Here is a 21,416-nt window from a genome sequence, read left to right as displayed (position 1 = left end):
TATCTATTCCCTACTTACTCCATTATTCAGCACAAGAAGAACCTCCTCAACAAAATGCCTACTACTGGCCAGTTGATTTTATCTAGCACATCCCCTGGGCTCACATCATCCTTACCTGGATGCCCTCATACTGCCCAGCAGGTCTCAAACAGCCAACAAGCCCACAGCCACTGCACGCACAACTCTCGGAGCCCCAGCTCTAACAGCACTGCTGTGACCTGTGCTTCACCATTTGTCAAAACAATGACACCTCATTAAGCATCTGTGCTGTACAAAGAGACATGGTCCAAAAACACGGCACATAAACTTTAAAACGCAAAGCTACAGTTGGCAACATGTTGCCAAATCAGAGATCATATGCCACATGGGACCTCTTCTCACAGAAAGCTCAGTATGTTCTATGAAACTCCATATTTCCCATCCTAGTCAGAGGCCCTGCAGTGCCATCAGATTCCAACAGAAGCACAGTTCAGAGACAATAGGGTGGCTTTTAGGATAAGACAACAGTGTATCCTCTTCCACAGAGGAAGTGAATCCTAGCACCCTTTCCTAGAGTCAACCATACATCTTCCAAAAGAAGATTCCACACTTTTGCCAATAAAGTAACAATCCAGTTCTACAAAGAGGAACAGACAGACCTGGCTTTGTTGGCCCTAACTCACTCTGGTATTCACAGAACCAGCTGCCTGAGATCTCACAGGTGCCTGCCTCAGTACCTGTGAACACACTGCCCAGTCTCTATAAAAGGTACCAGTGCTCCTGTAAGTGCTGACAAACCAGTGCAGGTTATGTTCTCACATGCAAATGATCCCTGTGAACTGATCCGCTCCCTCCTACTCACGGTGACCCAAACACATGGCATTAGAAAATTGCCCACAGGTGACTTAACAGCACTTGTGACAAACCATAAACTAGAAAGAGTGAATACCAACACACAAATAAAGCAGCATGAAGTCACCAAAGCCCACAGATAACAGACAAGGAAATTCGATTTGAGAAAATGGCCCACAATACTTTGATTCTTTCTGTTTTAGGAAGGAGCAGCATATATATATATATACACACACACATATATATATATACACATATATGTACACATATACACATATATGTACACATATACACATATATATACATATATACATATATATACATATATACACACATATATACATATATACATATATATTATATACACATATATATTCATTTTGTTTGTTTTTCATATATCCATATAGTTACATATATTTCATATATATGCATACATAGATTTGAAAAACAAGAAACAAAATGAACTCTTTCAAATCCTCTCAAAAGAGAATGTTTAGAGAAGTTTGGGAAGAGTCGGCGCAGAGGCTACACCCTTCAGAGCTGACTTAACCTTCTCACTGTTGATAATGAGCAGCAGTGCGGATGAGATGACTGCACATCACCCGTTCTCAGACTCCAGGCTTGTGTAATTGGGTGTGTCAATCTATGTCACTCCACAGATGGTTATTAAGCTACAACTTCCCTAAATCTATCTTCCAGGAGGCCCGAGCAGCACTCTGGATGGCTATTCTCTGCCAACTGAGAGGGGACACAGAGATAAACATCTTTTCTGAAAAAAAAAAAAGAAAAGAAAAAAAAAAGTTCCAAAGTCTATTGCTCTTACCTATACACACACACACACACACACACACACACACACACACACACACACACCTAGCTACTAGGGAAGCCTAATTTATAATTCAGATATCCAATTTTTCAAATTTAAAACTTCGCCTCTGCATGAAATATAACAAAGGTACTAATTTATTACCCCCTTCTCTCCTCTCTCTCTCCCTCACACACACACACACACACACACAGACCCTCTCTCTCTCCCTCACACACACACACTCACACACACACACACACACACACACACACTCACACATACACACACATCCTGCTATATAGCCTAGGTGGCCTTGAACTCACAACCTTCCTGCCTCAGCTTCCCCAGTACTAGGGTTGTGTGCAGCCACATCTAGAGCTCCCTGTTTCCTGAGAAGATAACATAAATGTTGGTAAGCTGTCTTTGCTCAGGAGCAACCCTGCTACCTCAGAGTTCTAGGGATCACAGCACCAGAGACCCAGCTGTCTCCTTCCTAGAGAACAGAATGTGTGGCACCATCCTGGTATAGGTAGGTGACAGCAGCCTTCACAGAGGCGCTCCAATGACCACAAGCCAAGACAAGCATCCAGCTGGACTTCAGCGGGAGTCAAAATAATGGCCCTTTGGTGTCCTGTGGGTGCCCCTCACACCTGTGACCACTAGAGGATTTTAAGAGGGTTTGTTTGTTTTTAAGAAAAGGTACACACACCATGAATGCAGGCAAGGGTTTTCATATCACCCTTACCTCAGAACTGACCCTTACACCAGAAGCGCAGTGTGGGTGCACGCGTTTCCTCTCCTGAACATCTAGCAGCTAGCATTTACCCAGCATGCCTTTTCTCCCCTGCACTCTATCACTTAGCACTCCCACAGAACCCGAACTCATACTTCCTTGTGGCTGTAGATATACAATCACCATTAACAAAACATGTCCTATTTCCTCGTTTTGATGAAAAGAAGAAACCCAAAGTGCACTTGTGTAAGTGACAGTGCACACGCCGTGCACATGCACAGCTGGTGCTCTATTTACTGTTGCAGTGATTAAGGAAGGAGCCAGGCCATCAAGAGCTTCAACTCACACTAAGGAGTGGCTTCTGCTGTGTACCCTAGACAACCTACCTTAGATAACGTTGGGGGTGGGGGGTGACAGAGGCAGATACTCAGTCAACCATTGGACTGAGAATGGGGTCCCCAATGGAGGAGTTAGAAAAAGAACTGAAGGAGTTGAAGAAGTTTGCAACCCCGTAAGAATAATAATGCCAACCAACCAGAGCTCCCAGAGACTAAACCACTATCCAACGAGTACAAATGGATGGACCCATGGCTCCAGCTGCATATGTAGCAGAGGATGGCCTTGTTGGGCATCACAGGGAAGAGAAGCCCTTGGTCCTGCCAAGGCTCAATGCCCCAGTGTAGGGGAACGTCAGGGTGGGGAGCCAGGAGGGGTGGGTGCATAGGTGGGCACCCTCAAAAAGCAGGGGGAGGGGGATGGGATGGGGATTTATGGAAGGGAAAATGGGAGAGGAGTTAACATTTCAAAGCAAGCTTCACAAGTGAAGACTGAATGACAAACAAGGAGGAAAGAGCACGAAGGTGAGCAGCAGGCACAGGCCGTGTGGCAGTGACACTTTCTGCCAGCTTCACCTTGGATCCATCCCACTTAGATGGGACAGGGACAGGTGACTAGAGCAACACCTGGACAGTCCATCTTTGGGAAGGCTAACAGAGCATTCTGGGGTAAGAGCCCTTTAAGTCAAACATGGGGGAACAGAATCCAGACTTGAGGGGTGCTATGAAGGAAGCATGCGGTATAAAAGATGAGCGGTCATACATGTAAGAATGTTGGTTCCAGGCCTGGCTTTGTCATACACTAACTACGTGATTCAAAAGAATTCCCTGAAGCTACTTGAGATTCATTATACTCCTCTATGGTAGAGCTGGTTTGAGGTTCAAATAAGATAAGGGGTTGAGGATAAAGTGGGAAACATTATTCAATATAAGTGATTCATGAGAATAAAATTCCCAGTCTAAAGTTCTATGAAGCAAAAAAAGTCCTCCCCCATCTTAGTCGAGAAACGGTAAATGGCCACATGATTAAATCAGGACAGCCCCTTCCCCAGCCCACATGGCACAAACGTGTACAACATTAGGTGATGTGACATCAGCCACTTCTGAAAGCAGCTTCCCCTCGGTTCCACTGCTGCCTCTGCCACTCTCAGGAATCGAGGCAGGAGCAGGTACCAAGTCCCCTACCCAGCCAGACTCAGACCCACCTCCAGTCTTCTAGGGCACAAGCTTCAGTGGAGGATACATCACAGGCCTGTTTGACAAATTCTCCAGTGCTGAAAGACAATGGCTTCTGGCACCTGAAACCTGACTTCCATAGACTTGGGGGTTAAAGAGAGAAATAATCCAACCAAGTAGCTCGGCACTGGCAGACTTTCGCAACTTTGCTCTGAAATCCTGAACAGTATTTTTCTATAAATCAATGGCTTCTGAGGTGAGAGGAGCAAGAGGCTGCACACTATGAACAAAGCCACTGCAAACAAGAGGACCAGATGGTAGAGCTTTCAGCTGGCATTCTGGGTAATCCTGATCCTTGCCTTGGTAGTGGAGCAGAGCTTAACAGGAGTCACCGAAACAAACAGGTCCAAGGGAGGAAATTCCCAATGTGGAATTACCACAGCCTAATGACACTTAAAGTTCTGGGACCCCCACCTTTGGGTTCCTACTTTGTGCCCAGAGCCATGCAGGCATAATTAAATGTCTTCAAAAGCACTCTGTAGGTGAGTTATTACTGTTACTCCCACTATGCAAATGAGGGGCCTGAGGCCTAAAGACTTCAATGGCTTCACTGATATTCCCAGCTGATAAGAACCCAAACCAAGTCTATCTATGTTCCAAAAACCAAGAGAGAAGCTACAGAGGCAATCCAAGCGTCCACATCTAAGCCATCCTGAAGGCTGCTCAGAAATGACCAGCGCTAACTGCCGCCGGCCTGCCTTGGACGAAAGCTGGGTGTGTAGAAAAGACTCACATGCTTGCCCAGGACAAGGCCAGCACTGCAAAGCAGAGGACGCTCTGGGATCCCTTCTGGTGTCAAACAGTCTTCCCATAAACATTCGTGCAAATGGCCACTAATTCTCAGTGCCAGAGGAGAAGTCATTGAGAAAGGTTCATGGATCCGGCAAGGCCTCTTGTTTTGGCCTGGAGCGACAGGTGCAGAATGCCACACACAATTCAAACTTCCTGCTCAGGACAGGCTGGAATGGGTAGTTTTAACTAGCATCTACTCGGGGCAGGTTGGAACTGGGTAGTTTTGGTTTCTGGTGAGGTCAGGTTAGTACCAGGTAGTTTCTGCAGCAGGCCGTGTCCACTGTGGAGAGACTGAAGCATTCCAATCTGTTTTACACATCTCTTTTTGAAGGACACAGTAAGACAACTGCACAGTCCAGAGAAAGCTATTTTTAACCAAAAAGCCTACCAGGAAACATTTCTGAACACAAATAGGACACCAGGCCACCATTTTCAATCTTTCTAAACTTCTCTTATCACAAAAAATAAAAATATAAAAGCTATAATATTCACTCCTAGTCCCAATCTACTATAGAGTTTCTTTGGGTCAAGTTAAAACACAGAAAAGACCACTACTAAACAATACTTTTGGCATTACTATCAATATAAATACATTCTTCATAGTTAGAAAAGCTCAGAAGGAACTAGAATTCTTCTAGGTGGAAGTAGAATTTTAATAATTTCCATAATATTATGCAGGTATTCATTTGGAGTAAAGATACTAAGAAGAACCAAGTGTCAACTCAGTCCACAAATTATTAAACTCAACCTAAGTCATCGGTGGACTACAGGATCCCACTAGACTGCCCTACAGCTAGGGGTCAGCTTTTGATTCAGGCCAGTGGGGCTGGCCCAGCTGCTGCTCTGATCCACTGGCTAGGAGGGTCACATGCTTGGCCATTCCCTGGCCTTTCTGTGACAAGGAACCATAATGCTTACTCTAAGGACTGAAAGCACGGAGTACTGTCTTCCCAAGCATCTGTCGCCTCATAAAGCCCTCAGAACACAGAAACAACTGGAAGTCACATAAGCTCCATGAAAATGGAGGTGTCTGTCTGTCTGGTTTACTTTAAGAAGAGGACATGCCCTAGTTCAGCTTTCACACAGACACTGCCGTTTCTCCAGAGTATCTTCATACATATCTAAGTTATATCCAGATGTCCCTCCCCTTAGTACAGCCGTCACAGAAAGTAGCTTCAACTGCTTTTGTTGGAAGATCCAAATTATAGGAAACATAGTTTAAGTATTTTAGGGATATCTTAAGTTAAAATGAATACACAACATTTTCTGTCAATTGTGTGCTTACCAATAATTATAAATATCTCGAGACTATAAAAGAAACCTTTCATACTCCCACAATGGAAAAACAAAGTCTTAAAAATAATTGTAGGGAGAGCAAAAGGGAGTGGTAGGGAGAAGGTGGATCACAAGATCTGCAAAGTAGAACTTAAATTTTTGTCTTAAAACAAAACAAAAAAAACCTAACAGCCATTTGTCCAAGGCTGCCAAGACTTAAGATAAGCAAGCTGTCATGGGAAACAAATGTTAACATACATCTGACACAGCAGCTTCCCAGTCCTGACTGATCCAACCCTGAATCATCAGTCACACCAGGGCCATTGGGTTACCCTCACATGGCAAAGAACTCCAAAGGGACAAGCCCGAGTCCCCAGGAAACGTTGATTCAGAGACAGCTTCAAGATGGCTACACCTCTGCCCTCCCCCACATCCTTCCTACTCCTTCACTGCTATTGGCTCTGAAATTAACCCTCAGACCTCAAAACCCAGATAGTCGGCACACTGACTTACCTCTGAGGAGCAAGCACAGAGGGAAAAAAAACAAAATCAAAAGCAAAACAAAAACCACCTGACCAGCATGAATCCTGGACCTGACCCGAGCCTGGCGCCTATCCCTCTGGCACACGCCCTGTTTCTATAGGCTTCCGTTTCTCCATCTTTAAACTAGGCATGGAGTAGGAGGTTCTCTCAGCCTGAGAACCTCCAATGGCCTCTGCAATTAAAATGAGAGATTGACATATTGGTATTATTTTGCAATGTCTAACTGAGATAATGAATGAAGTATCCTAACCTTATTAATATCCCTCACCATGGTACCGAATGGCACACAATAACATGTCATACCACAGAAGGGCTAGAGAAAGTATGAACCTTGGAGCTGGAGAGATGGCTCAGTGCATAAGAGCACTTACTGCTCTTCCTGAAGAAGCAAGTTCAGTTCCCAGCATGCACTTGAGGTGCATAGCCACCTGTAACTCAAAAGGGGATCTGACATTCTCTTCTGACCTCTGAAGACATCCACACACAGAGACACACACAAACAAATAAAATATAAAAATTGAAGAAAAAAAAAGGTTTGAACCTAAAACTATTCTAAGATCAACGTCTTTGGGGAAAATATCCCACTATGGCCCGATGCAACATATAACCACAGTGCCTGGTTAAAAAGTAAAGGCACCACCTTCCAAGCAGTACACAAAACTTCTCCAAGTCGGACTCATACCCCATGAAAGGAAGACTTCAATGTGATGCTCTTCAACCCTTCCCAAGCGAGAAGAAAGCAGGGGGACAGCCCCGGGCAGCAAAGCTCAAGTTCCCAGTTCTTCACGGGGGCTACAGTCACTCACTCACTTGCACTTGATTCCACACAAAGGTTGGAGCATTCCACTGTGCAGGGACCTAAAGGGACATCACTGCCAAGCCCTTACCACACTCACTTTGCTCCAGACAGTCCTGTGAGTCTAACAGAGACAACTGAATGTTCACAACAGCCTCCGAATCACAAGCCACTGCCCTACTCACTACACAGACAGCAAAATGAAGGCACAAAGAACTTAAGAAATCTGTCCTAAGACAAAAGCTAGTAAACTGGTAGCCACACCTGTCGGTGTCTCCGCCTTCTCCCCACAAAGCTGAAAATGTCCTCTCAAAAGCTCTACACACGCTGGAATGTCCCGAGAAGAGCCAGAAACTGGGTGCTTCTGAGAGAGCTCGGAGCTGAGACACATGTTGACCCAACAGGAACTCCTGCCAATCTCCCTGAATTTTATATGCCTGTCCTGGCGGTGGAGCAGCTAAGAGGATGCCAGGGCCACAGCTGCACCTGTCAGCTGACACGTCCATCCCAGCCTTACTGAAGAGAAGAAGACACAAAGGGTTCCTAAGAGGCTGGCTCTTCAAAACAGAAGATCCTGTGATGTAATGTTTAGTTATTCCTATCAGTAAACGTGTGTGCAGTGTCTTTGAACACATAAGAATATTGGGTTCAAACCTATTTATGAATCTAAACTAAGCCAATTACTAATCACAGCACCTTGAGCCTCAGTCTCCCTATTCCTCCCTCTGTCTTCCAGGAAGTTAAAAAATGTGTGCATTAATACGGTAGCTGCAGAGGCCCTGGTAGGGCTCTGGGTGCAGCCTTAACATTCTAAGCTCTAAACTCCTTAAGCTACAGTACAAGTGAATGCTGTTTACCCCACAGGACAGTCATGTGAGTGCAATGAGGAACTACACTACAGCCCTGTTGGGACGATGCTTACATAGTAAAAGCGCAACACACTTTTTGGGGAAGGAAATGAGCATTTAAAAAAACAATCAAAATGTGCGTGTGAGTGCCTGCGTGCCCTCCTCCGGCCTTCCAAGTACCCTCTATCATCTAGGAAGAAACAGGAAGCGGTGCAAAGCACCTGAGCTCTTGGTGCTTGGGCTCCAGGAAAGGTTTACAGGGATTAGAGGAACAACTCCTGTGAGGTGGCCTTAAACTACATGGGGCTGTACAGATGTTGGAGGTTGTTTTACTTTATAAAAATAATGTTAATTATATTGGCTGATCATTCCAGTACTAGATTGTGTTTTAACTGGAAAAAATGAGGCAGAGAAATGTTAAGTCACAGCAGGAAAGCTGGTGTCTCCAAACACAGGGTGGAGACAAGGACTAGGCCAAAATAAATTTGGGCCAGGACAAAGCTGAAACCGAACACAATCCTAAAGGAGCAAAGTAGAAAACAGCCAGTTCAATCCACAGCCTCACCTGCTGGCTCAGCCGGGCAGCAGGGAATCGTGAGAATTAATTCCCTACTTCCTCCTGAAGGCAGAGTTGGACTTCAGGGTGAGAAAGAACTTCACTATCAAATCTCTCTGCCCGTTCATAAATTAATTATGTGGAAGGGGCACAAAAACAAAGACCAGTTGTCACAAATTAAAGTCCTAGCTTGGCTGGCATTCTCCTGACCACCTCATTAAAAAGAAAGAAAGAAGGAAAGAAAGAAAAAAGAAAGAAAGAAAGAAAGAAAGAAAGAAAGAAAGAAAGAAAGAAAGAAAGAAAGAAAGAAAAAGGAAGAAAGGAAGAGAGAGAGAAAGAAAGTTGCAGTCCTTCAGAGAGTTTCCTTCTTTGGTTGGTCAGAAATGTCCTCATTCCCCAGGTCTCCTCATGCTAAATATGGTAATTGCTGGCAAACAACCAGCCCAGTAAATTCCAATGATACTTAGGCATTCATACAGCCTGGAATTACTCTGCAGCAAACACTTGGGAGCAGCAAGGCTTCAGCACAGAGCCGTTCAGGCGAAGCACTCCTGTCAAAAGCAGTGGGGTGTCTTAGGAACACACAAGCTTGCAGAAAGCAATCTATTCCTCCTTATTGCAACATTCTTGGGCACCAACGCTGATCGCTTCCCCGCTGTGCATTCAGCCCCACACTGTAAGTGGGAGGCTGGAGTGAGAAATGGAAGAAACAGGTGGTATCCACAGGGTGCCAAAACAACAGGTTGTTTCAGGCCATTCCGTCCCACAGCATCCCACGGCGAATCAATTTGGTGAGGGTAGAGAGAAGGGAATCTCAGTCACCCTGATGTCAGCCTGAACCCACTGCCCTGACCACTGTCCAGGCTCCCCAATTAGGTCAGGATTTGCAGTGAGTGGGAACCGGATCTGGTGCCATTCAGAGCGCTATGTGCTCCACGTTTCTGCACAGTCCCAAAGACAGGACAGCGGTAGAATAACATACCATTTGCCTCCAAGGTCTTTTCCTAAACCCAGTATTATATATAGTAAATGTATGTTTCCTTGATGCATATAACTTACAACAAGCGGTTGTATGATAAAGTCAGATCCAAGTTTTAAAGCAGCAACCTAGGCAATGGTAGTGTGTACTTATAACTCCCTCTAGGGAGATGGAGGCAGGAAGATCAAGAGTTCAGTGAGTTTCCACATTTTAGTGAGTTTGAGGCCAGCCTCGGCTGCACGAGACTCTCAGAAATCAGAACTAAACAACTAGACCCAAAAACAAAATTTAAAGTAGCTATAGAAAATACTGAATATATGTATGTTTTTAAATGGCCAAGGCCAAGGTATGATGGCATACACCTTTAATCCCAGTAGAGATCTGAGTTCTAGGCCAGCCAGGGCTACAGAGCAAGGCCCTGTCTCAAAAACTTAAAAGCTTGACCAAGCCCTTTAGAATTCAAAAGATGAAAAATGATTACCTTATCAAAGGAGCATTTCTCATGCCAAACGGTATTTCATATAGTTTTCTGGTTGGCTTGTTTGGTCTTTATGTTGGGATTGTTGGGATGATCGAGGCAGAGGTAGAGTGAGTGGGTTTTGTATGGCTGAGTGCCTTTGGTGCTGGACACTGAACCCGGGGCGTCATGCATGTTACACACATGCTCCACTACAGCCACCCCCAGCCTGTATGTACTGTGAACTGCCAGGCATGCTGTGGTATTTCTTAAGAAGATGAAGTACCGACACCTTTAATAGTTAAAGTTCAGATATATTAAAAAATTCACGAGTAAAAGACACAGTTGAGTAAACAAAAAAAAAAAAAAAAAAAAACCAAAAAGGAAAGAGAGGGATTATAAGAATTCACTGAGACTTTTTTTTTTAAACTATACTGCTCTGATAAAAGAAAAAACAAGAGCCGAGGTAAGAGCCACCATTTGCCAGGTAGTAAAGAATTATTTAAATGGAACCCAGTGCTGGCAATGGCTGGGCCTCATATTTTGTGAATAAAAGTATGACAGGGGCAAACTCCATAAAAAGCAATACAACAGTGTGGCTTAAGCTGGATTTCAGTAGAAAATAAGTGATTTGTGTGTGTGTGTGTGTGTGCGCGTGTGTGTACCACAGGGGTGTGCAGGGTCCACAGAGGCCAGATGGAGGTATTGAAGCCCTTAGAAATAGAGCTAATGGTTGTGAGCATGGAGGTGGCTACTGGGAATCTGGAAGAGCAGCCAGTGCTCTTAAGCCCAGAGCCAGACCCTACAAAAATATTCATTCCAGCATTCTGTATGACACTTGGAAATAAAGAATGGGTTTCCACAAAAATGAAGAATAGTAGACCCTTAAGACAAAGTAGCATGTAGTCATATTCTTAAAGGATACTAACATATACGGAGGAAATGTTCAGATTGTTTTAGTGGTATAGGAGGAGATTAAAACTATATGTCTGTTAAAATCCCAATTAAATTTTATAATAGGCACTGAGCATGGAAAAATACTTTAAAGTATCAAGATGTTAACCACAATCTGGCTTAGAATTGATGTGATTATTAGAGATGCCAATTGTCTCTCATTTTTTAGGTACCACTCTCTTAGATTTAGAAATCACTGGAATCCCAAAGAGCAAAGCTTCCTCAGGTGGGCAGATGATTCTTATCGGTACATGGAACGGGAGGAGAGAGGTTGGATCCAACCAAATCTGCAGTCAAAAGAGAAAGCCCATTTCTTAAGAGTGTGATTTAATCACTGGAATCAAATATATGAAAAGATTTTAAACAGAAAACTGTTGGTATAGTGCGTGTATACAACTTTTAAATGTATAGTATTTGGACTTTCAAATGTACAGGAGCTTTTGAAATCTAAAAGTAGAAAAAAGATGTAACTAAATACAAACATGAATACCAAAACATTAACAGAGGTGTGGTGGTATTATTCTGATTGCTCACACATACCTAAAGAATTCTAAATGTAACTGCTTTTAAAATCACATATACACACAAAACCTTGTAAAGGTGCCAGGGAAAATCAACACAGTATAAATATGAGTTAATTATGTGTAAACATAAGGAATAATTCTGTTGCTATGTAAACCTACCTGAGCGAAACTGTTACAATGTTTGTTTTTAGTTACAACCATTTTCCTTAATGGTTAGGAAGTGTGTCCCAAGGACTATAAGTGGTTACTTGCCTTACTTTGAGAGAGAACAGGAGATCCTCCTATGTAGCCGAGCTAGCTACACTGTCCTTACAGCAATTCTCCTGCCTCCTTTCCCAGCATTCTTGAATTAGGTAAGCACACCTCGCTCAGCTGTGGCTGACATAAAGACAAAACCTTGAGCTAGGTACACCATATGGGCTTTTTCCTTTAAATCCTCATAAAGATTTACAAGTGTCTTAAATGTTGCAAGAAAATAAATACCTAAAGATATGTGTGTGCCACTTAAAGAAGAGCCAGCAAATGAACAGCCATGTATACTGCATAGAAAAATATATAAAAACGAATAGGCAAGATAGCATGTCCTGGAACCTCAGTGAGACTTGCTATTTTCCAGGAGAACACAAGGCAACCAGCACCTTGCCATTTTCCCTCGGCAGGAGTTAACCCAGCAACACCACCTAAGTAGACAGCATTCAATCATTCTCACTGGGACACCTAATAAGCCCAACAGACAAGATTTCTCCGGCTAAGTAATGCTTGTGACCTAAACACTACCCAGAATTTTCTCACAGAGGGGAACGGGAGGGGGAGGGCAGGGAGGAGAACACGAAATGAAAAGGAAGCAAAGCACACAATTTAAAAATGCACCTGCCTCTGAAAAAGGACGTATACTTTAGCATACAACCACAGCTGTGTGTTCAACACCTTACCTGGCTAACAAGGCTGCATTTAAAGGGGGTGCTATTTGTTAAGTGGAGACATATTATTAAGGAGACAGTATCTGACTCCAATCAAAATCTTCTCATCGTCTTTTCCTGACCTCACAAAACACACATACTTTCTTCATATGAATAAACATGTCTATGGGGAGAGTCACTCTTACCCCAGAAACAGGTTCTGCAACACCACACACCCAACCAGTCTTTGTGTGGCAATGAGTCCACTCTGGCATGATGTTGGTCGGATATAGTCAAAGAACCCAGAATTATTACTCAGTTGCCAACAACCTGTAGAAGGAACTGACTTGGAGACCGGAAACCTCTGCAGGCAGGCCTCCAGGGAACTGGGCTTCAGTCCACTGGAAGACAGACCCAGGTCCTCTACACCTTGCCGAAAAGTCATCAGGTCAGCCAAGGTGATGGCAGACAGTTCCAGACACAGAGGACAGTGGAATGACCACCCCCGCAACTGCCAAGACCTTGCTCCATCTCTCCTGGTACCACATAAGTGTTTGGAGGAGCTGGCAGAACAGGGTTTTGCCAAGACAAGTGAAACAGGGCGAGGGCTATGTCAGCATGATTAATCAATGCCACCTGCAGCAGTGACTCTGGGTGTGTCCACACCACACACTCCCCATGCCTGTGATGAGAAGGTCTTTCAGTCACTGCCGCTGAGAACTGGATCTTCCAAGGAAGACAGTTTCCACCCTAACATGTCCTATAGCGAGCCTGCCATGCAGGGCTGAGGGCACAATTGCTCTCTCACCACGAACCCACTAATAGCCACCACAACAGCTGCCAATTTTCTATCCACACCCCCATGAGACAAGGAGGTCTTTGTCTTCTCACCAAGTCAAGCTGATTTTTTTTTCTATGTTACAACAGAGAAAAGAAAATATCGGACTGTGCAGAATAGCAGAGAACCCCCTGGGGTGGGGGAGCGGGGGCTACTGTTCTCTCCTAGGTACTCCCCCAGAACCCCACTTCTCTTGGCTACTCACACTGCAGGAAACTGCGTTCAGAGAGCGTGATAACTGGCTAGATGGCTTCCAGACTACGCATCATGTACCTATCTGCCTCATCTCAGTGATGCAATCAGTCCTGGGGGTAGGATCCTAACTTCCACTTTGGGTACCATTCCCACATACCTGGAGACTATTTCCCTCCACTGCTTGCCCCAAGATGCCAAGGGAAACAGCAATTAAGCCTGATGACACACCCAAGGTCCTAATACAGCACCACTCTTAGGGCCCACGGTCTTCAAAAGGATTCTACACAAATGTCCCTGGACCCCTTGAACTGCAGGCCAATTCAATGGCTGAGCTGGCACCTCTGGTCTCCCAGCCAGGCGCTGAGGGCCTGGGTCCCTCCTCTAATGCAATGGAGTCCAGTCCCTGAGAGTCCCATTGGCAACTGAGCAGTGACTCTGCGTTCTTTGAACACACTGAGCAAACACAACAATAAAAAATAAATACCACCATTGCATTGCTCACTCCGGCTCCCACAACCCCTCTTTCTGTTTCACTCTTTTGAAGGCCACGATGTTAACTGGCAAACAGATAATAATCCCTTCGAAGAGGAAAGGGACAGCAAACCTCTTGCTGCTGCCAGGGGACACTGTGCAGCCGGACCCACCGGAGCCCAGAGGACAGCCTACAAACTTCCAAAGCCACTCCCTTCTTTCCATCAAAGGAGGTAATGTGGAGTGCCATGGTAACAGAACAATCCTCGGCCCTTCTCACATAGTGTACTGTTCCAGCGACCTTCGGTGCCCTGGGCATTCTCCCTTTCCTTCCTTGCACGTTAAAATATTCCAGCCCACCCCAAGTCAGTACTGCCACCCAAATGGTGGCTTGTTCCTCTAATCACAATGATAAGAAGGCCAAGGCCCACGGCCTAAGTTCAAGGCCAGCCTAGAATACAGGAAGTTCTGGTCAATCTGGGCTACAGAGTTATAAGGCCCTCTCTCAAAAATAATCAGGACAGCCTGAAATAAGTTGTGTTCCTCTCTCTCCATGGTCCTGTACTCCAGGGAAAAGTGGGCAGCAGCTATGCGTTCACAGGTTAGCAAAACAGATATCCTCGCAGGAAGCATCAATCACTCGGCTAAAGACAGCCCTGCCTTTGCAATCTGTGCATTCTGGTATCTGAGGAACACTGATGGAGGGAGGGAGACCGCCGTTAAAGACACACATTGCACATATGTCAGTCTTAAAATATATACTTCACAGACCGGCTCTTTAAAAAGACAAGGCAGCATTATCTGCCTTACAGTGGTAGCAGTGAAGGCCTCTTTCCAAGCCGGCACTGAGGAGCATGCAGCTATGTGTGTGTGAGTGTAACTCATATGTGTGTCAGTGCCCATGGAAGCCAGGAATGGGCATCAGACCCCCTGGAACTGGAGTCATCTGATGCAGGTGCTGGGAATTGAACTCATGTCCTTTGGAAGAACAGGGAGCACTCGCCATCCCTGATCCATCTCTCCAGCACCATCTGCTTACTTTTTGAGAAAGGATCTTTCTCTAAACCAATAGAGTTCTTGTTTCATCTGGACTGATGGTAAACCCCCAGGATCCTCCTGTCTCTGCCCCCAGCTATGGAATCACAAACATCACCACAGCTGCTTATTATGTGGGTGCTGGGATCCAAACCCAGGCACTCTTGCTTGTAACAGGTACTCTACACACTGAGCCATCTCCCTGCCCTGGACTAGAACATACAAATTCCCAGGCACTACTCCAGATCCACTGAGTCACGCTACCCAGGACAACCATGTGTTCTTTTCTTAAGAGGAGGCAAGGAAACTGCTGGACACATTCTTTCCTCCTTCATGGGCTGATCTGGGCAGGGAGGTAGGAAGACGTAGAGCTAAGGCAGTTCATCTGAACAGCCTTCCCAGACAGAAGAACATAATGTCCTTCACAAGTTCCACTCCTTTTATGGACAAGTGGGTGTCACTTCAATGAAGGGTACATAACCAGCCCCTTTTACTTTTGTCACTCACACAAAGCTCAGGACTCTGATGACAAAATTCAGAAATGATACCAGTGAGTGGAAACCAAGAGGGGAGAAGCTGGGTACATGTAAGAATTACAGGGGGTCAAAGAATGACCACCCTGCCTCTTGACAGGAGACACAGGTGCTCTGCCCCAGGATCTACCATGGACAGAGAGAAGCACCAGAGAGCTTTAAAGTCCCCATCTGCACAACCAACAAAGAGGTGAACTTGGCCCACCTCTTAAGTAAAAACAGGGGTTAGCACAAAGCCAGGTGTGACGTGATGGTGCACACTGTACACCAGCACTTCAGAGGTTGACACAGGGGACCAAGGGTCCAAGGCCAGCCCTGTCTCAAAAGGTACCAGGTACTATAAGTCTGTAGACACACAGAGGGAGCCACAGGCGCTCAACCAAGACCTTCTGCTAAGAGAGCTCTGCACACTGGGCACAGGCTGTGAGCATCCTGTAGGACAGAAAAGGGTCGTGTGCATAACAGAGCACCTCTCTCAAAGAGCAGGGTCTGTATGTCAGGGACCAATCACATGTGGTTGTCTCAAACAGCTATTCAGCATGCCTCATCTGGGGGAGTCTGGGAAGGGTGGATTTTGTTGTTGTTACTGTTGTTGTTTGGTAGTGGTGCTCCAGAAAAGCATCCATGCTACTCAAAGTACAATGCTTGTATTCTGAAATATGGATTGCCATATCAAATTAAGATGAAAAGGCTTAAAAATATCAAAACAAAGCCAACTCCAAGGAAAAAGATACTATTCCAAAAAGGATCCCAAGCCGTTCCCCAGATGAACACCTTCTGTAGTAAAGGTGAACAAAATGGCATGAATGCTAACCTGTGCCCACTACACAGGGAGCAGGACAGCTCAGGTAAGAGTGGATGTCATAGCCTCAGAGGGAGGTTCCAAACCCAAAATGACCTTTTCAACAGCTCGAATGATTAGAAAAGAAACAGAGAGAAAGAGAGAGAGAGAGAGAGAGAGAGGACATTTGTGAAAGGGAAATATTTGCTTTTCCCCCAGATGTGAAGTAAGCAGACTTTTGCAAATCCTATTTAACTGGCATCCAGGAGGACTACAGTGGTCTACAGAGAAAGAGGACGGAAAGTCACTTGTTCAAGTGAGCACGTCTTTACAGGGTGCCAGTGAGATGCCAAGGTACCATGCCAAGCAGAGGGTAGAGCTGTGGGCACTGGAACACATACCTGCAAAGGCACAAATCTTTCCCTGGAGCACACAGTAACAGTAAGTGCTTGAGATGTGCTTCTGTGTACACAAATTCATCTGTACACAAGACAGAAGCAGTGTGGACAGTCCTCAAGGCCCTGGACCTGAGGCCTTAAAGAAAGAAATTCTAGTCCCAGCTCTGTAACCATGATCAGTGACAAAGTCCATGAGAAAGTGGACTACCAAAACATGGGCTCCCCTGCAAGGTCACCAAATCGATTAATAACAGGGCTGGAAGAGACTGCTGGTCTCTCGCTCCCAGCTTAGTGGCCTGTCCCAAATACTACACATACAGTGGATGGGTGTGAGGGGAAGTGCCAGAAGGGACTTCCTCGGTTTCTAGGCTCGTTTAGGAAGCAAGAGAAGATAAGAGCAGGAGAATCCAGAAAGTTCAGAATCGATGAGACATCTGAACAGGCATCAGAAAGAAAACTGTTAAATACAGACTGTAAATACAGCACAAGACTGCATTCCTATCCAAAGCATGCCTTAGAAGGTACTCGAATGCTTGAGCAAACGTGTGTGTGTGTGTGTGTGTGTGTGCGCACACACACATACAAATCTGGAAAAATTTATAAAGAATCCAAATGTATAAGTATGTATGACATTTGAAAAAGGATGTGTGACAGAGCAGGGGACAGGGTGTAACGTCACTCACATGAAGCCCTTTTAGTAGTTGTTGTTCACAAGAAGGAACCAATCAGTTTACAGCTTTCATGTTAGCAATTTCTGAATTCCTTGAGAGTCAGAAGGGTTAACAGCTGGGGAGAGCTGGGTTTCATGTGTAAAGTAATAAAATCTACAAGGAAAGATCTCATATGCCTCTTGAAGGAAGATAAAGTGGGATAATCTGTGACTGTCCCACCTGATCACTTTGTCAGAACCTTCTGTAAGCCTTTTTTTTATTTTTTTAATTACAGATTCTCAGGCCTCCTGTGTCAGAACACAAGGGTGCTGAGTGTAGGACCCACAGCAGCGGCTCTGCTGCAATCAGGACACACAGCTCAGCTCTCTTCCTCCACAACGGACGGGGCAGGGAGGACAGTCACCAGGAATGGCAGAGTGGGAACTCAGATTGATGCAAATTTTGTGGGCAAAATAAAATTTCTGTGGGTGTGATATTTTTAAAAATGTATTGTAAGGTTGCTCTCAAGCATCCAAGCATACCCCACTGCACTTAAGACATTCTTTAAAGCTCCTGAAACCAGTGACAGCCCAGTGCGCCAGGGCTGCCCCACTGGGCAACACAAATCCACAGAGGAGGCAAAAAAGAGATGCCAACAAAACACTGGTATATATTTTTCAAACATCATATTCTGGAACCAAGTGCAACAACACCCCCCCCCCCAAAAAAAAAAAAGAAAGAAAGAACAGGAAATAGTTATAGTGTGAATTTAATCTCCATCCTAAAGAGAAAAAAAAAAAAAAAAAAAAAACTTGCTCTTTCAGGATAGGGATTCAACTGAGAAAGTGTCTAGGTGACAGAAAAACCACTGCAGAGCCAAAGGAAAGCCAGAAGTAAGGGGTGGTCCAGAGAGTTGTTCAGAAGCTTACACAGATGGGTTGACAGATCCTTGCCTTAGGAACTGGTGATGTTCAAATTAACAACTGGCCACAAGCCAAACATGGGAACACTCAAAAGTTAGGGAGGGAGAATTATAATTGGTACCTTGGCAAAACACACCAGAATAGATTGGGAAGCTTCCCTGCTAGACCCTGGGAAGATTCAAGATTTGCAACAAGGAGCTCTATAATCTCTTTTATGAGAATAGTTTAGCATCTAAAGAACACCTGTCCAAAACCCAAAATACCTAAATTTGAGCCAGTTGGACTAACATTCAATTTGACACCTCACCCCCCAAAAGATACTAGTGATAGCAATGGCCCCCAGGAGCAGAAGGGGGCATCAGTTCAATGCACTAGGGTTCAACACAGAAGAAAAGCCCATGAACCAGCCTCATCCCATTCCTGTTGCCGTGTTAGCCCTTGTGAGTCACTTGACAGTCCTATGAATTAGTCCCCGAAGTACTCAAGAAAAAAAAAAGTTACTCTTTTAATCCTGTTTCATAAGGGAAATGATTTCACAGATCATGACTGCTAAAGTGATTTACTACGTAAAACAAGTCATGAGGACCAAGCACTGTAATCCTCAGAAAAATCACACTAATTATACACCTCCTTACCCTAAATCTACACTTAGGGCTAACAGCTTCGCTCAAAAATGCCAAGGCAAAAATGTTTTTTAGGAAAAGTTTCAGAAACTGTTCATCCTGAACAGCCTCCTAGTCCACTTCTGAAAACCTGCGGACCCAGCAATGTAAGACATTTGAACTTTCCAAAAAGTATCTGGTTGGTGCTGAACAACCCAGCACTGTTTGCAGGTGATAAATAATCGAGTCCTCCTCAAAACATCTGCACTTGGCATGTCAGCTGCTTCTTACAATGAACAAAGACCGTATTTTGCTGAAACTCATCCTTTCTCTGAAAATATGTACTAGAGTTTTTCTGGTAAAAGTTAACTGTTCTTGAGCTAAAGGAGGACCCTACCAGTTCAACAAACATGTACAAGACGTACCCCCAACTAGAAGCACAAACTTCATTCAGAAAGACCAAACCGCTGCCCCTGCCCTGAAAGAACTTTTCTGAGCATCTTTTAAACGCTACGGGTTTAATACACATTCTTTTAATTAATCCTATTAGCTGGGTAATTTCATCCCCATTTTATTGGCGAGTTAATACAGCAGATTTGAATCCAGGATTACAGAGCTGGGCTCCAAAGCCGAGTCTTTCCATACAACATTCCAAAGAAACGTAAAATCTAAAGATGTGGGTGGAGTGGGTAAAGTATGATTCGATTTCCTTTCCTGGCTCCCACCGTGTTTGCGAGGGGGGACGGAATATCCCACCCTAAGGAGACTTTCTAAGCAAGCACTACGGATCAACCAACGTCTCCACTTTTCCTCGCCTGCCCCCCTGTCCCTGCCCCACCCCCAACAGTGCCAAAAGAGCAGCAAGCTGCTGCCAGGTTGGAGGAGTTGGGGATCGTCACACCACATTCCTGGGGCTGGACGCACACTGGAACCGCAGCACAGCTCCGCGCCTCGGAAAGAATAACAGCAGTTGAGATTTTCAATCATGTGGCTCAGCACGCTGCCACACCAGTTCCCCCACTGCTGCCTCCACCTCTCCAAGAACTAAGCCCCACGCCCAACTCCTCCTCCGGACAGACCGAACGATCCGGGTGTCAAAAGCTGCGAACGACGCAAGCCCCCCGTCGCCCTCCCAACCACACTCGCATCTCAGCCCGCGAGCTGCTCGCTCCGGACCCCGCTAAGGCGGAACCCGAGAAGCTACGCGTTGCCAAGACTCGAGGCCCGGACGAGGCAGTTTGGAAGGCGCAGCCCTCGGAGCGCGGAGGCAGAGGGATGGGTCTCCCGGGCGCCCGGTACTCACCGTGCGCGGGGCCCGCGCCGCACAGCCAGATCCACAGCAGCGCCCGCAGCGCGGCGGGACGCAGAGCGGGCATCTTCGCTGCCGCAGCCAGAACAGATCCGCATGGGGAGCGGGTCCCGACCAGGAGCCTCGCTCTCGCGTGCTCTACCCTGCCCCCGCGGCTCGCCGGGTCCTGGAGCTCACGCCGCGCCGCCCCTGCACTCCGCGCAGCCAGGCCGCCGCCCGAAGTTTGGCTGAAAGTTTCTGGCTGTGCCGCGCGGCCGGGCGGCCCGCGTGTCCTTCCGCCTCGGCCTCCTCCCACCGCGAGGCCCCGCCCCCGTCGCCGCCGCGCGCTCAGGGGTTTCCCGCAGAAAGAAGCGCCGGTCCTCTGCTCGCGGAGGGATTTAAACGAGCAACACTCGGTACTCCGCCCTCCTGGTCGCCTGGCCCGCCCAACAGCTCTGCGAAGGGGGTTTGGGGAGAGCGGGTGAAGCGCCCAACATCAAACGCCAGGGTTTGCTCAGATCCTGAACTTGTAGCCAGAGAGGCAGACCTCTTGCCCCACACACCCACACACTCCTTGACTGGTTGGAGGAACGAGGGAGAGCTGAGACGGGGCTGTCAGTGGAAGGCAGGGGGCAAAGGCGCCAAAGTCCTCTTAAGAGGACTTTCCTTGAGATGCTCTGGGCATTTCGTTCATTCATCCATCATCCACCCACCTATCTTTGATTCTTTTAGTGAACTTCGTGTAGTAAGATGCTTGGGACACTGGAATCATCTACTCTAGGGTATAGGAGAATTTCGGGGAGGCTTTCAAGGGACAGGTATCCCGACAGCAGGAGCCTGAAACTCTAGTCAAAGGTGTAGAAAATGGTAAGCAGAAGCAGGAATACTCTTTGTAAACTATCAATAGCTGCAAGAGTAACCTAAATGCCCCACCCTTTGGGACTAGATGAATAATGCGTAATTATACGTGAAGTGCAATACAACCGAAAATACCACGTTCACATACGTCAACCGCAAAACCAAAATGATGATGAAAACACAAATTGCAGATCGAGACTCTAAGAATACTATTTACATATAAACGTTTCCAAACAATGCTAAACATCTTGTGGATGTTTGTGTCCATAGTTTGT

At 45.8% G+C, this 21,416-nt stretch overlaps 1 protein-coding gene across 1 annotated transcript in view; it reads right to left on the bottom strand.

Annotated features, from left to right (window-relative positions):
- The window catches only part of NOTCH2 (notch receptor 2), a 124,895-nt gene extending 104,387 nt beyond the window's left edge, over positions 1–20,508 (bottom strand). The window contains exon 1 of the mRNA XM_080915930.1: positions 20,299–20,508. Coding sequence (XP_080772056.1) covers positions 20,299–20,371 — 73 coding nt within the window. The 5' untranslated portion in view covers positions 20,372–20,508. The remainder of the gene's footprint in view (positions 1–20,298) is intronic.
- Between the last annotated feature and the right edge of the window lie 908 nt (positions 20,509–21,416).

This window comes from Micromys minutus (genome assembly GCF_963924665.1).
Source record: "Micromys minutus genome assembly, chromosome: 4".
Lineage (NCBI taxonomy): Eukaryota > Metazoa > Chordata > Mammalia > Rodentia > Muridae > Micromys > Micromys minutus.
This window is presented reverse-complemented; position numbering and strand designations above follow the sequence as displayed.